We start from the raw sequence: 12,416 nt of genomic DNA, 5'->3' as shown, positions 1-12,416 counted from the left end.
AGTCTCAAATGAGAGGAGCTCAGTAAATACTGAGTACTATAAATATATATATATATATATATATATATATATATATACACACACACACACATATATATATATATATATATATATATATATGATGGACATATACTTTATTTTATTTATTTATGTGGTGCTGAGGATTGAACCCAGTGCCTCACGCATGAGAGGCAAGCACTCTATCACTGAGCTACAACCCCAGCCCAATAAACATATTTTGATCAAGGTGGCATGAGTAAAACTTAGTCAGGAAACTAAATACAGAAATAAAAGGCTGCTACATTTTATTCCCTTAAAAGGTCAGAAAAATTTTTTACACAGATGATGAACATCTAGTATAATGGTAATATTACTCGTAATATAGAACTTTTTTGTACAGAATTAAGATCTGCCAAGTATTTTATAGATCACTAATTTATCTTATGATCTATGATACTAGTAGCATTTTTTTCAAAAAGCAGTGTGTCTAATTTTAAGTGCTAATGTAATATAAAATATAGTTCCTAATTTTAAAACTATACTAACTTAAATGCTTCTTAATATGATCTATGTGGGGGATAGTGGAACTTCACTAGAATTCATAGATAAAATGATAACACCTTAAATCTCAAATTATCAATTCAAATTTTGATTATGTCAATATCAAAGTTAAGTGCAAACATAGGTACTTGCAATTTAGAAATTTACTTTTTAGGCATACTGTTGAACATATATTAAAAATTCAGAAAACTGAATTATAACTACTTAGAATCTGCTTTACTGAAATTCATAAATTCATTGAAATGACTTCAAATATTGACTATTACTTTGTTTTACATAATATGTCTTTAAAAAGGCATGTCTTTAAAATATAAGTCTTAGATTTCTTAATGTAAAAAAACACAAAATTATTATTTTGGAAGGCATCTCTAATAAATATTTGAGGACCAATATTATCACCTATTATAAAGTACTTTATCTGGAAATTAATGTTAATTGTTGCTATTCATACATTGAAAGTTGCCATGTAGCTCACCAACTATAACTATGTATTGTACTGATGCATCATTCTATTTTACTATTGTGCCAAAGCTATTGCTCTTTTCCTCTGTTGGGCAGATAGTTTTCACTTAAAGCAATTCAGCAGAAAGTTAATCACAAAGATATCTTGTCTTTCTTAAACTGGATTTCTGCAACAACAACCAGTAATCTGGACAGTAAGAACATTCTTGTTCCTTTGATACATTCTGGAAGATAACTTCATGTCCATGTGCACCACAGAAATTATAGCTTTTAGTCTTCTTAGCTTCCTATTAATCACGGCCTTAATCAAACCATCATCTTTAAGATAGATTTATATAATCAAATCTGGATTATTTAGAAAGCTTTAAGTATTAAATACTTGAAGCAAATATTGCCTTTAAAATCTAATTTAATTGTTGCTTATTCTAGACATAAATAGGAATTTTGCTTACTCTAACCCAGCAGGATTTTAAGATCAAAACACCTCATGTTACCTACTATCCATACCACTGGAAAATGGGAACGAGTAAAATTGATTAAAAGAAGAAGTCTAGCTCCATTTAGTACGATCTTTTACATCAGATTGAGAAATAATACCAAGAATGCAATGAACACCAGAGGAGAAATTAGGCAGAAAAAAAAAGAATAAGGAAATTTGAAAGTCAAATCTTCACAATGTGATTCCATGACTTGGCTTGAAATACTGGAAATTACAGAAACTGGAGAGCTAGTTCCTAACTGGATATTGCCTAAAATATTGGGGATTTGTGAGTAGGAAACATAGTAGTTTAAGATAAAATGATCCTATGGACAAATCAGGAAAGAAGTCACAGGATTCTAGAGAAGCTTTTAAAAGCACCTATAAGGATTTTGAATATTTTTAGCTTTTTCTATAAAGATAGAATAGACAATGCTATATGCTATGATTTTTTTTAATAAATCCCATCTGATATCTTAGACTGTTCCATTACTGGAGTGACATCATCTAGAAATTATTTTTTTATACCTTTATGTTATTTATTTATTTTTATGTGGTGCTGAGGTTCAAACCCAGAGCCTTAAACATGCTAGGCAAACAGTATATCACTGAGCTACAAACCTAGACCCTAGAAAATAATCTTTATACCCATTAATACACCAGCCATTTAGTATAATGCATCTGAAATCATATTTTGAGAGGAGAGAAAAATTGAGCTCCAGCTGTGCATTGGGAGAAAGTCAGGCAACACCAAAGAGAGAAACATGTTTCAAAGGATAGGGGAGTCTAATGTTACAATTCTGTCCAAGACTTACCTGGTTTCTTTAGTACCATATACTCAAAAACATATTCACATGTTCTACAAAATAAATACAATAAACTTAATACACATTTATAAATATGTTCTTTAGCTGGTTCCAGTAAACATAGAGAAAACAGTATTTAAGGAGATATTACCTGCTATACAATGGTTCTTGAGATTCACCAAGAAAATTATAGCCAATCTCGTTGGAAATTTAAGACTCCCCAAATACTCGCCAGTACAAAGGTTCAGAAATATATGCCTTTAGGGGGTTTTTCAGCAGAGTGTGAGGAATAGCAAATTTGGCAACCAATAGCAGAGTAAGGCAAAAAACAACAAACCCTACCATCAGCATCCCAACATGTGTATTAATACTAGCCATTTACTCCCAGTGTTACAAAGGATGAATCCTAAATTTTAATGACAGCATGGAGAACCCCCAAATCCATGGCAAGAAATCAATGTGCTCAATGTGAAGAAGAGAACTCTGACATCTTTGTCCAACTTTTAAAAACCTTGATTAAAGGTTTTTAAAAATTTTTAAATTTTTTAAAAAATCAAGTTGGTTGAACTAAAAATAGTAAATCAATGAGAAGGTCTTTGTGTAGTTTATAGATAATCTTATTACAAATTTGATATGTTTATCAAGAATACAAGCAGATGGTCTAGTATAAATTTCAATTAGACATATAATATGAAAACGTGGAGTTTGTAGTCATGATATTTAGTTTTGAGTCCCAGTTCTACAGCTGTGCGACCTCAGTCTGGTTACTAAACATGAGCCTCCCACTTTTCTAACAACGAATGAAGATCACATAAGATTATAATTTGGTCTCTATAGTTCAAGAAAATGAGGCAGGAGCTCTATTAACAATAGGAAGGAGTTGACTAAGTACATATTTCATTTCTATAGGAGTTCTGTTATTTAAAAAAACTACTGCTGGTTCAATGGTAATCCCAGCCAACTGGGTGGCTGAGCCAGGAGGATTATAAATTCAGAGCCAGCCTCAGCAACTTAGCAAGGTCCTAAGCAACTTAATGAGACCCTATCTCAAAATAAAAAATAAAAAAGGGCTGGGGATGTAGCTTAATGGTTAAGCACCCTAGGTTCAATTCCTGGTACCAAATTTTTTTAAAAAGAGACTATTTTTATTTTTTTACTTACTAATTTATGCAGTGCTTATACAGTACTGACAAACACAAACCTAAACACTTATAATTCATTTTTTAAATGAATAAGTCATTTTAACTTCCTAACAAGCTTATGAGGTAGGTACTGTTACATTTACTTTATAGATAAGACTGACGTTAGAAATTTCCCAACTCTGCATAGCTGGTAAGAGAGAACTGGAAATTTATATACAGACAACCTAGTTCCGGAGTTTGTATGCCACTATAAAATTATACCATTTCACTACAAGATAATTTTGTTGCACAAATCTCAAAGATGGTATTATGAAGAGCTCCTAACCCATATCATAAAAAATAAATGGAGTTGAAAATGATAGGAAACTATCATATGGCATTTTCTATATCAGGCCACTTTTATATTGCTTAGAATTTTTTTAGGATTATTAATCAATAGTTAAAAATTTAAATCACCACTGAACTATACATTTAAATATGGCTACATTATTTTATTTTGTTTATATTTTCACATAATTAAAAAAAATCTACTATTATATACATTTTAAAGTACTTTATGTATTCGGTTTTGAGATGTAGAATTTTTATTTTGTGAATTGAATACATCATTAAGTCTGTAGCAAGAAAACAGTGTAAACACTGCCATGCAAAATGATAGTGAAGTATTAGTAATATATTGATGAATAAAGCACAGGGAGCAAATACGCATTGAGTCGATACATAATTTTTAAGGCCAGTGCTTATCTAAAGTGCCACTATCTCCCACTTCGGTAGCTGGGCTGACTGTTAAGCAACATGGGAGAAATGTACAGGTTTAAATCTGTCATGAAAATAAGCATGTGCTTAATTTCCCTGAGTCTTAAAAACATCAGGATTGTTCTAAATTACTTTAAAAAATATTTTTAGTTGTAGATGGACACTTATCTTTGTTATATTTTTTTACATGGTGCTGAGAATCCAGCCCAGTGCCCCCCGCCACACACATACCAGGCAAGCACTCTACCATGGAGCCACAACCCCAGCCCCTATTCTAAAGTATTTTAAGCAACAGTATTAATGGATATCAAAATATGCACCTAAAAAAAATTACACACTTGGCTGCTATTTTCTAATCCATGTTTGTTTGCTGTGATAGTTTAGATGTGGTGGCCCCCAGAAGCTCATGTGTGACAATGCAGATGGTTTGAAGGAGAAATGATTGAGTTATAGCTATAACACAATCAGTGTATTAATCCCTGATGGGATTAACTAGGTGGGGGCTGAAAGCGGGTGGGGTGTGGCTGATTTCGTGGTCCATTGAGGGCATAGTTATAGGGTATATATTTTATATCCGGTGACTGTAGTGTCTCTCTGCCTTTCTGATCACCATGTGAGCTGCCACCTCTTCCACCATGATGTTCTGCCTCACCTGGAGCTCCTGGGGAATGGAACCTGCTGTCTATGGATTGAGACCTCTGAAACCAAGGGCCTCCAAATAAACTTTTCCTAGTCAATAATTGTTCTAGTTGTCCTTCAGTCACAGCAGTGAGAAAGATGACTAAAACTCTTGCTTTTATCAACTATGTATTTATGGGAAAACATTGGTTGTATTTACTACAGGCAGATGCTCAGATTCTAATGTTTAATGATACAATCACAAGAATAGGTAAGAATTTAGGTGAAGAGAATGGTTAAATATGTCACACAGAATCAGTATGGTAACTAAATACTACTTATGAAATTTGTTTTCAAAATTAGTTTAATCAGCATTGTTCAGGGTTTAAAATAATGGGTTTTACTTAATTCATGAAATGACTTTATAAACCAATAAAATCTTTTGCTATAAGATACCTAAATAGAAAAAAAAGTGGAAAGAGAATTAAAGAAAAGATAAGGAAAAAGATGTCAATATATTCCACTGCAGACTTTCCAACATAAAAGTTTTGGACTTCACCATTCCCTATTGAAAGAATGTATCAAGAAGTTAATTTACAACTATTTAGTAATCTAAAAACCCCAACACAGAATACTCATTGTAAGACAGTCTTAACTTTATTCATAAGGAGTATGACTGAGAGGAATTTAGTTAGCCTTGTAGACTAGCTTAAAAACAATATTTTTAACAGAAAATACATATCTCTAGAAAACCTAGAAAGTTATATATTGGAATGTCTTAGAAAAGAATATTACTATCCCACTGAAGAGTCAGTATGACAAACTTAGTTAATACTTAGCACATTTTTCTTTTGATGAGAAAGGTAGCTACCTATTCTGTCTTTTATAAACTGAGTGAATTTGGTCATACTATTTGGACTTGGACTTTAAACTTTCATACAAGTTCACAGCTGTCTGAACTCATAAGTGATGAAGAAGAGAGATGACAGAGGTGAATTTAAGAATTTATGTAGCAGCAAAGTCAGCATATATAAATGTAAGTCAGAAAAGCAGAATAGAGATAGAGGAAAAGAAACTGGTTTCATTCAATTGCAAAAAACGTGAGAGACAGAATTTCCTGTTCTCCTTCCAAATTCCATCAAACAAGTCCAAAGTACTCTTGAGGCATTGCTGATACTGGGGCCTATTCATTCACAAAGCAATCAGATTAAGAAAACTCTAATTTATCTCTGATTTTCAATAGTTCTTAGCACTTCTGTTTACACTAAACTAGAAAGGCATTGTAGTAATAGCCTCATTTCAGTCATGTACTGAAAATCAAAGAATAAGATGACCAACTAACTCTATTTTCCTCAATTTCTAATACAGGATCTACCCCACCTGATTATCTTCTTGATTGCCCTTGGTATCCCTTTAAATATATTATAGACATAGAGGTTCTATAAAAACAAAATACATGATTTACCTTTCATTTAACCTTTTACTTTCAATGAATAATTAATATTTATTGGGGGTTTACTACAGGACCAAATGCTACACTAAATGCTTTACAAGTATTATCTCAGTTAACTCTCACAATAATTTTATGAGGCAGATACTGTCATAGCGTCTATTTTATAGTTGAAACACCTGGGATTTGTAAATGTTAAGTGACTTATCTGAGGTCATTCATTAATAAGCAAAAAGAGCCAGCATTTAAACTCAAAGAGCTTGCCTGACTCTAGAGTCTGCCTCTTTAGCCACTTTGTTAAACCACTTCATAACTTTACTCCTTTCCAGGGGTTTCTGGCAGATTATTCACAAATAAGTTACAATTAAAGGAACATGTTCTAATTCTATTAACCACTTTCCAGTCCAAAATCTAAACAATGCTTAGAAAACAAACAAAAAGTTGTAATCCAATAATTCTTTTTTTTTTACAGTGATGGAGAATATTTCATCATTGTGCTTAATTTTTATTTGTAATACAATAATTCTAAAATTATGGCAAATTGAATACAAATATGGAATTAGTGTGATAACATTTTACTGAGAATTTGGCAACTATGTTAGACTATTTGCTAGTAGGAATGATACAACAGTTTCTTGGTTTTTGGTTTTTGTTTTCAAATATATTTTCCAATCAGTTGGCTCAACAGATATGTATCCAGTTTCACTCCATTACTGAGAGCAACACTGCCTAATGATCTAGTTATAAAATCATTTGCTAATCTTCATCATAGACTGCATGCTTATAATTTGGATCCTCATAAATCACCGAAAAAAACACTTGCACAAATATATGTTAATCCAGATGCACTGGTCAAATGATTATTGCATATGCAATATCAAAATATCAAGAATTCTGCTTGTTCTTTGTGGTTTCTAGCCACCCAAAGGGAAAACAAAAAAAAAATATGTAAAGAGCACATCTATTAAAGATTGCCATCATTCAACATGTGCATTAGAATTAAAGGATGAAAATTTTCATTATTGAGAAAATACTCAACAATAAATTAAAGCACTTGGTATGCATATGTAAATTGGCAGACTGTACAAAAAGCATTTGACTTGAGATTTAGATAGCTTGAGTCTAATCATTGCCTTATTATTTATCAATTGATTCAGCATGTAGATGTGTAGTCTGAATCTCACTTTCTTTCATGTGTCAAACAATGATAATACCTATATTCATGGGGTTGCTCTAATATAATGGGTAAATACTCAAATGACATCTGGTACCCAAATAAATGGCTGCATATCTATACAGGAATGTCCTACATACAATGGTAAACACCCTGCTGAAATAAGTCAAAAGCATCTATTAACACTATGGACAAAAGAAAAAAAAGCTAAATATGACAATAGGTACATCCTACTACCAGGAGTCTTAATAAATCTGTTTTGTGTTTGCTATATCAAAATATGTGACACTGTGAAATTTATAAAGAAAACAGTTGTGTGTTTTGTTTTTTTTTTTTGGCTCATGCTTCTTTCTGGTGACTAGAGGATTCAAAAAGTATGGAACCAGCATACTCAGAAGGGTACCCTTGCTATACCACAATATGATGTATTAGTCAGTTTTTCATCACTATAAACAAAATATTATTGTAGCTAACTTTGTAAAGAGAAAAAATTATCTAGCTTACAGTATTTAGAGGTTCATAGTACAAGATCTGGAGGCTCCAGGTGTTTTACCTCTGGTGAGGAGAGCAGATGGCAGCATCTCATGAAAGCACCTGTGTAGAAGAGCTCACATTGCCAGAAAGTCAGATGGAGACTGGTGTTCCCCAGTCAACTCGCAGGGCATGCCCTCAATAACCTAAGAATGTCCCCACAAGGTTCTACCTCCCAAATGTTCCACCACCTTCCATTAATGCCACCCTAAATACCAAGCCTTCAATAACAATGAATACTTAGGGGACATTCAAACCATATCCATACCAAAGCAATGACAGAGAAGTGAAAAGAGAACTGGCTGAGTTCATAAGGGGCCAGGCTCAGTCTTTTATAACTATATACTCCCTCAAGAAGTAATTCAGCTCTGTTGAGAACTAGTCATGTTTTCTAAAGGTGGTGCCCTTAAGATCTAATTATCTCCCTTACAGTCTCCACCACCTCAATACAATTACATTAGGGAATTAAACCTCAACATGGGTTTTGGTGGAGGCAAACAACATTCAAACCATAGCAGAGGGTAAATCACCTACTTTTCCTTGGCAATATATGAAACTAGAAAGGCAGCAGTCAAGCAATCGTTGCAGTATACTGCTAGTAGTATTGTTATTTATGCCTAAGGAAAATTATAATGATTTTATACAATAGCTGATCAACTTAAACATGTTATAAATATTAAGTTCAAATCCTGAATCGATTTTATTAATGCTATATACAAATTATGCATAATGTTGAATGACAAGAACAACCTAAAGCTGTGTTCAATTAAAGTGATTAGTATTCAGTTAGACAGTTAACCTATGAAAGCATAATTTCCAGGCAAATGAAAGTGCAATACTAACAAATTAGTACACAGAAGAAAGGCAGTAGAAAATAGTAAGCAATAACCAAAGCTAGACTAATATATTAATGGTAGGGATAAAACCAACAAAACTGATGTCTCAAGGCTGAGAAAAACTAAATCAGTATTTCTTCCTCAATTACCCATTGGAGTCACTTGTGGAACTTAAAAATGCTGATGAATTCTTCTTATCTTTTCCTCTTCTGCTATGTGGGGACATAGTGGAAAGAAGACCATCTGTGAACCAGGAAACAGGTCTGCACCAGACACTGAATCTGTCCTTGACTTGACTGAAATTCCCAGACTCCAGAATGATGAAAAATAAATGTTTATTACTTACAAGCTTTAAAAAAAAAGCTGATGAATTCTACCTAACTGTAATTTTGTACCTGTTGACCAACCTCTCTCTATTCTTCTCTGCCCTTCTTATTCTTCCAAGCCTTTGGAATCAATTCTCTATGTTCTACATGTATGAGATCAACTTTTTTATCTTCTATATATGAGTGAGAACATATGGTCTTTGTCTTTCTGTGTTTGGTTTATTTCACTTAATATATGTTGCTGCAAATGACAGGATTAGCCAGGCATAGTAGCATATACCTGTAATCCCAGCAGTTTGGGAGGCTGAGGTAGGTGGACTGCAAGTTCAAAGCCAGCCTCAGCAAAAGCAAGGCACTAAGCAATTCAGTAAGCCTCTGTCTCCTAAATAAAATACAAAATTGGCCTGGGGATGTGGCTCAGTGGTCCAGTACTCCTGAGTTCAATCCTGGGTACCCCCCAAGAAAAATACAGATTTCACTCTTTTTGAAACCTGAATAATATTCAATTGTACACACACACACACACACACACACACACTACATTTTCTTCATTCGTCTGTTGATGGGCAATTAGGTTGAGACCTTACCTTGGCTTTTGTTAAGAGTGCTGCAATAAACTTGGGTGTGTAGGTATCTCTTCAACATATTAGAATCAGACTATGTGAATTACTCCTGACAAATTCCAAATTCTGAGAATACTTGTTCAGATAATTTAAAAATACACTTTGATTTTTATACTTATATTTAAATATAATTTCTTAGAAATGTCCTGTTCTTTATTTACCACATTATTACAAATCTAAGATTCTGAAGTCAGTTTTATGAGCAGCTAGGTTTCTCATCCACTAGAAAGGTAGAGAGAGCACAGAATATATACTCTTTCCTGTCTCCCATGGTTGCCAGTGAGTGTGTCTAGAACATACCCAAAACATGAGAGCAAAGAAGGGACTTCACATTAAGATGACTGGTTCACAACTAATTTCTTTCTAGTTGTTTCAAACTGAATTATATAAAAGTGTTATTTATGCAAAAGATAAAGTAAGTCCCATTTTACAGTATCTCAAATTTTCACAGATTTTATTGAAGATAAAACTGCATGCTTATATGTATATTTCTCACTATCCAAATTGAGTCAAATGTATTCACATTTATGACATCTACCTTTTATCAGATTTTTAATGAAGAATGATTTGCAGACGGAAAGTTTCAATATTAGAAAACAGATGAAGATAATTGAATTTATATATGTATATATGACAACAATCCTCAGAAATAAATCTATTTCACCTATTTTCATCAATTTGAGAATCTAATCTATTAATTGTAGCAAAGAATTTTACATTTAAAAACAGTCAAAAGGATGCTAAAGGAGTTAGCATGATGAAATATTCTTTTTGAAATTTGAAAAGCTGATTTTACTCCATAATTAATTTTCCCTGTGACTATGGCTACAACTGAGTCTTCCCATGAGAATTTTAAAACTGCCAAATGACAGTCTTAAACTGTTTCAAAAGGCAATTATATAAAGTCTTCAGTTGATTTTTATTATATTGCCATTGGAAAAATAAAACTGAGAATTCCACTGCTATTTTATATCCATAATTTCTTTGGAAAAAAGCTTTAAAATACAAATGTTTGAATTTAAGCAAGTAGTATACATTATTTTGTTTATATAAACAATTATTTATATAAATAAATAACTATGTAATTGTATATCTTTTAGGATATGAAATGAAAACAAATGCAAAAAGAATACTCATTTTATGTTACTGCACCTACCTTTAATGTGATACTATAATGTCCAACAAATGTTGCATTTATCCATGATCTTGAATGTGGATCACCCAAGAATTCTATATGATATTGTTCAACATTTCCATCCAGGTCGTAAGTCACATATTTACCTTTAAACGGATCAGGGCAAAGTATTCCTGGCCAACTTTCAAAAGAAAATATTTTAAATTATTTTGATGCTTTAAAAAAAAGACATCAACACATCTCTCAAAATCATTTATTAGACTTCTTCCCTTGAATTTTAATGACTTTTGAACAAAACACAAATATATTTCTACTTACATCTTTTACAGATAGGGTATTCATTTGAGACAAGTAGTAAGTTGTATCTACTCTGTAGCTACAGAAATCTTTGAAATAGTCACTAATTTAAGATATAGATAAGATATCAAAGGAAAGAATTATAAAACAAAAGAATGATCTCCAGGGTCAATAAGTGACATTTAGGCTCTACTGACTGGAAAGATAGGAAAAAAAATTCATCAAATTCATGGCAATACTGAATTAATTCTAACAGATCAGAATGGTTAATTACCAAAATATTAATCCCCTGGCATGGCTGTTGACAGAAGGGGACACAATTTCCTGAACAAGGACTGCCAAAAAAAATACTATCAGCTCAGGCTGTAACAATACTATGCAGTAAAACTACTGTGGGAAAAGCAGAGACAGCACCACAGTTCTATACTGTCACTTTTAACTCTATCTGCTTTGTTGGCAGCTAAACCACCTTGTTGAATGTCCTGGAAAAAAATTTACTCTTATCAAAAATAAACATGTAGAAAAAATGCATTCTTTCATGGCATAAATCTCTAGAAACTTCTCGATACGTTTCAGGTTTATCGCTGCCTATTCACTTCCACTTTTGTCCCTTTCAATTCTTCCATTTTCTATTCTAGTTTAGGAACCTTAGGTCTTTCAACCCAATTAACATCTATTTTTAAAGCAACCAAACTGTAATTGTTACATCTCACTGTTTAAACTCTGTAAAATTTAAGGGGTTCATGTTTATTACTTGGAGCTTTACACCTCACAGCAATTTTAAAAAGGATTGATTATGGCCAAGTAATTTCAAATTATAGGTAGTATTTATTCCATTTAGCATAAACCTCTCAAGATTTCTAACACTTAAGTCACAAAAGAGAGAAATATTTTGCAGACAAGTTGCTATTTTGATGATAAAAATTATGATATATCCAGTATCGATTGGGCCCAAGACTATTCACTTTAAATTATCACTCTATGAAATATAAATAAAAGAGTAAACTCTTAAAAAGAATTAGATGCTAATAAAAGTTTCCATTCATTAATTAAGGCACATTAAACTATAGACAACACCACATGCTGATTTAAATATGAATTATGTAAACTATTGTCATGTGTCCAAATACTGGAACACTTTAGCATTTCTTCAAGCCACAGAGAGGAATTTTCTGACTCCTTGTCTGTATATCTCAGCTAATAAAGAGTGTACCAAACTAA

The 12,416-nt window shown here is 32.5% G+C and overlaps 1 protein-coding gene across 1 annotated transcript in view; it reads right to left on the bottom strand.

Annotated features, from left to right (window-relative positions):
- The window catches only part of Zcwpw2 (zinc finger CW-type and PWWP domain containing 2), a 131,497-nt gene that overhangs the window by 57,687 nt on the left and 61,394 nt on the right, over positions 1 to 12,416 (bottom strand). Inside the window, exon 3 of the mRNA XM_046437664.2 lies at positions 10,920 to 11,079. Within this exon, the coding sequence (XP_046293620.1) occupies positions 10,920 to 11,079 (160 nt within the window). The remainder of the gene's footprint in view (positions 1 to 10,919; positions 11,080 to 12,416) is intronic.

The sequence above is a fragment of the Marmota monax genome, unplaced genomic scaffold (assembly GCF_021218885.2).
Source record: "Marmota monax isolate L192 unplaced genomic scaffold, Marmota_monax_Labrador192_F-V1.1 WCK01_AAM20220418_F8-fsc00021, whole genome shotgun sequence".
In the NCBI taxonomy this organism is placed as follows: domain Eukaryota; kingdom Metazoa; phylum Chordata; class Mammalia; order Rodentia; family Sciuridae; genus Marmota; species Marmota monax.
Note: the sequence above shows the minus strand (reverse complement) of the source record. Positions and strands in the feature narration are given on the sequence as shown.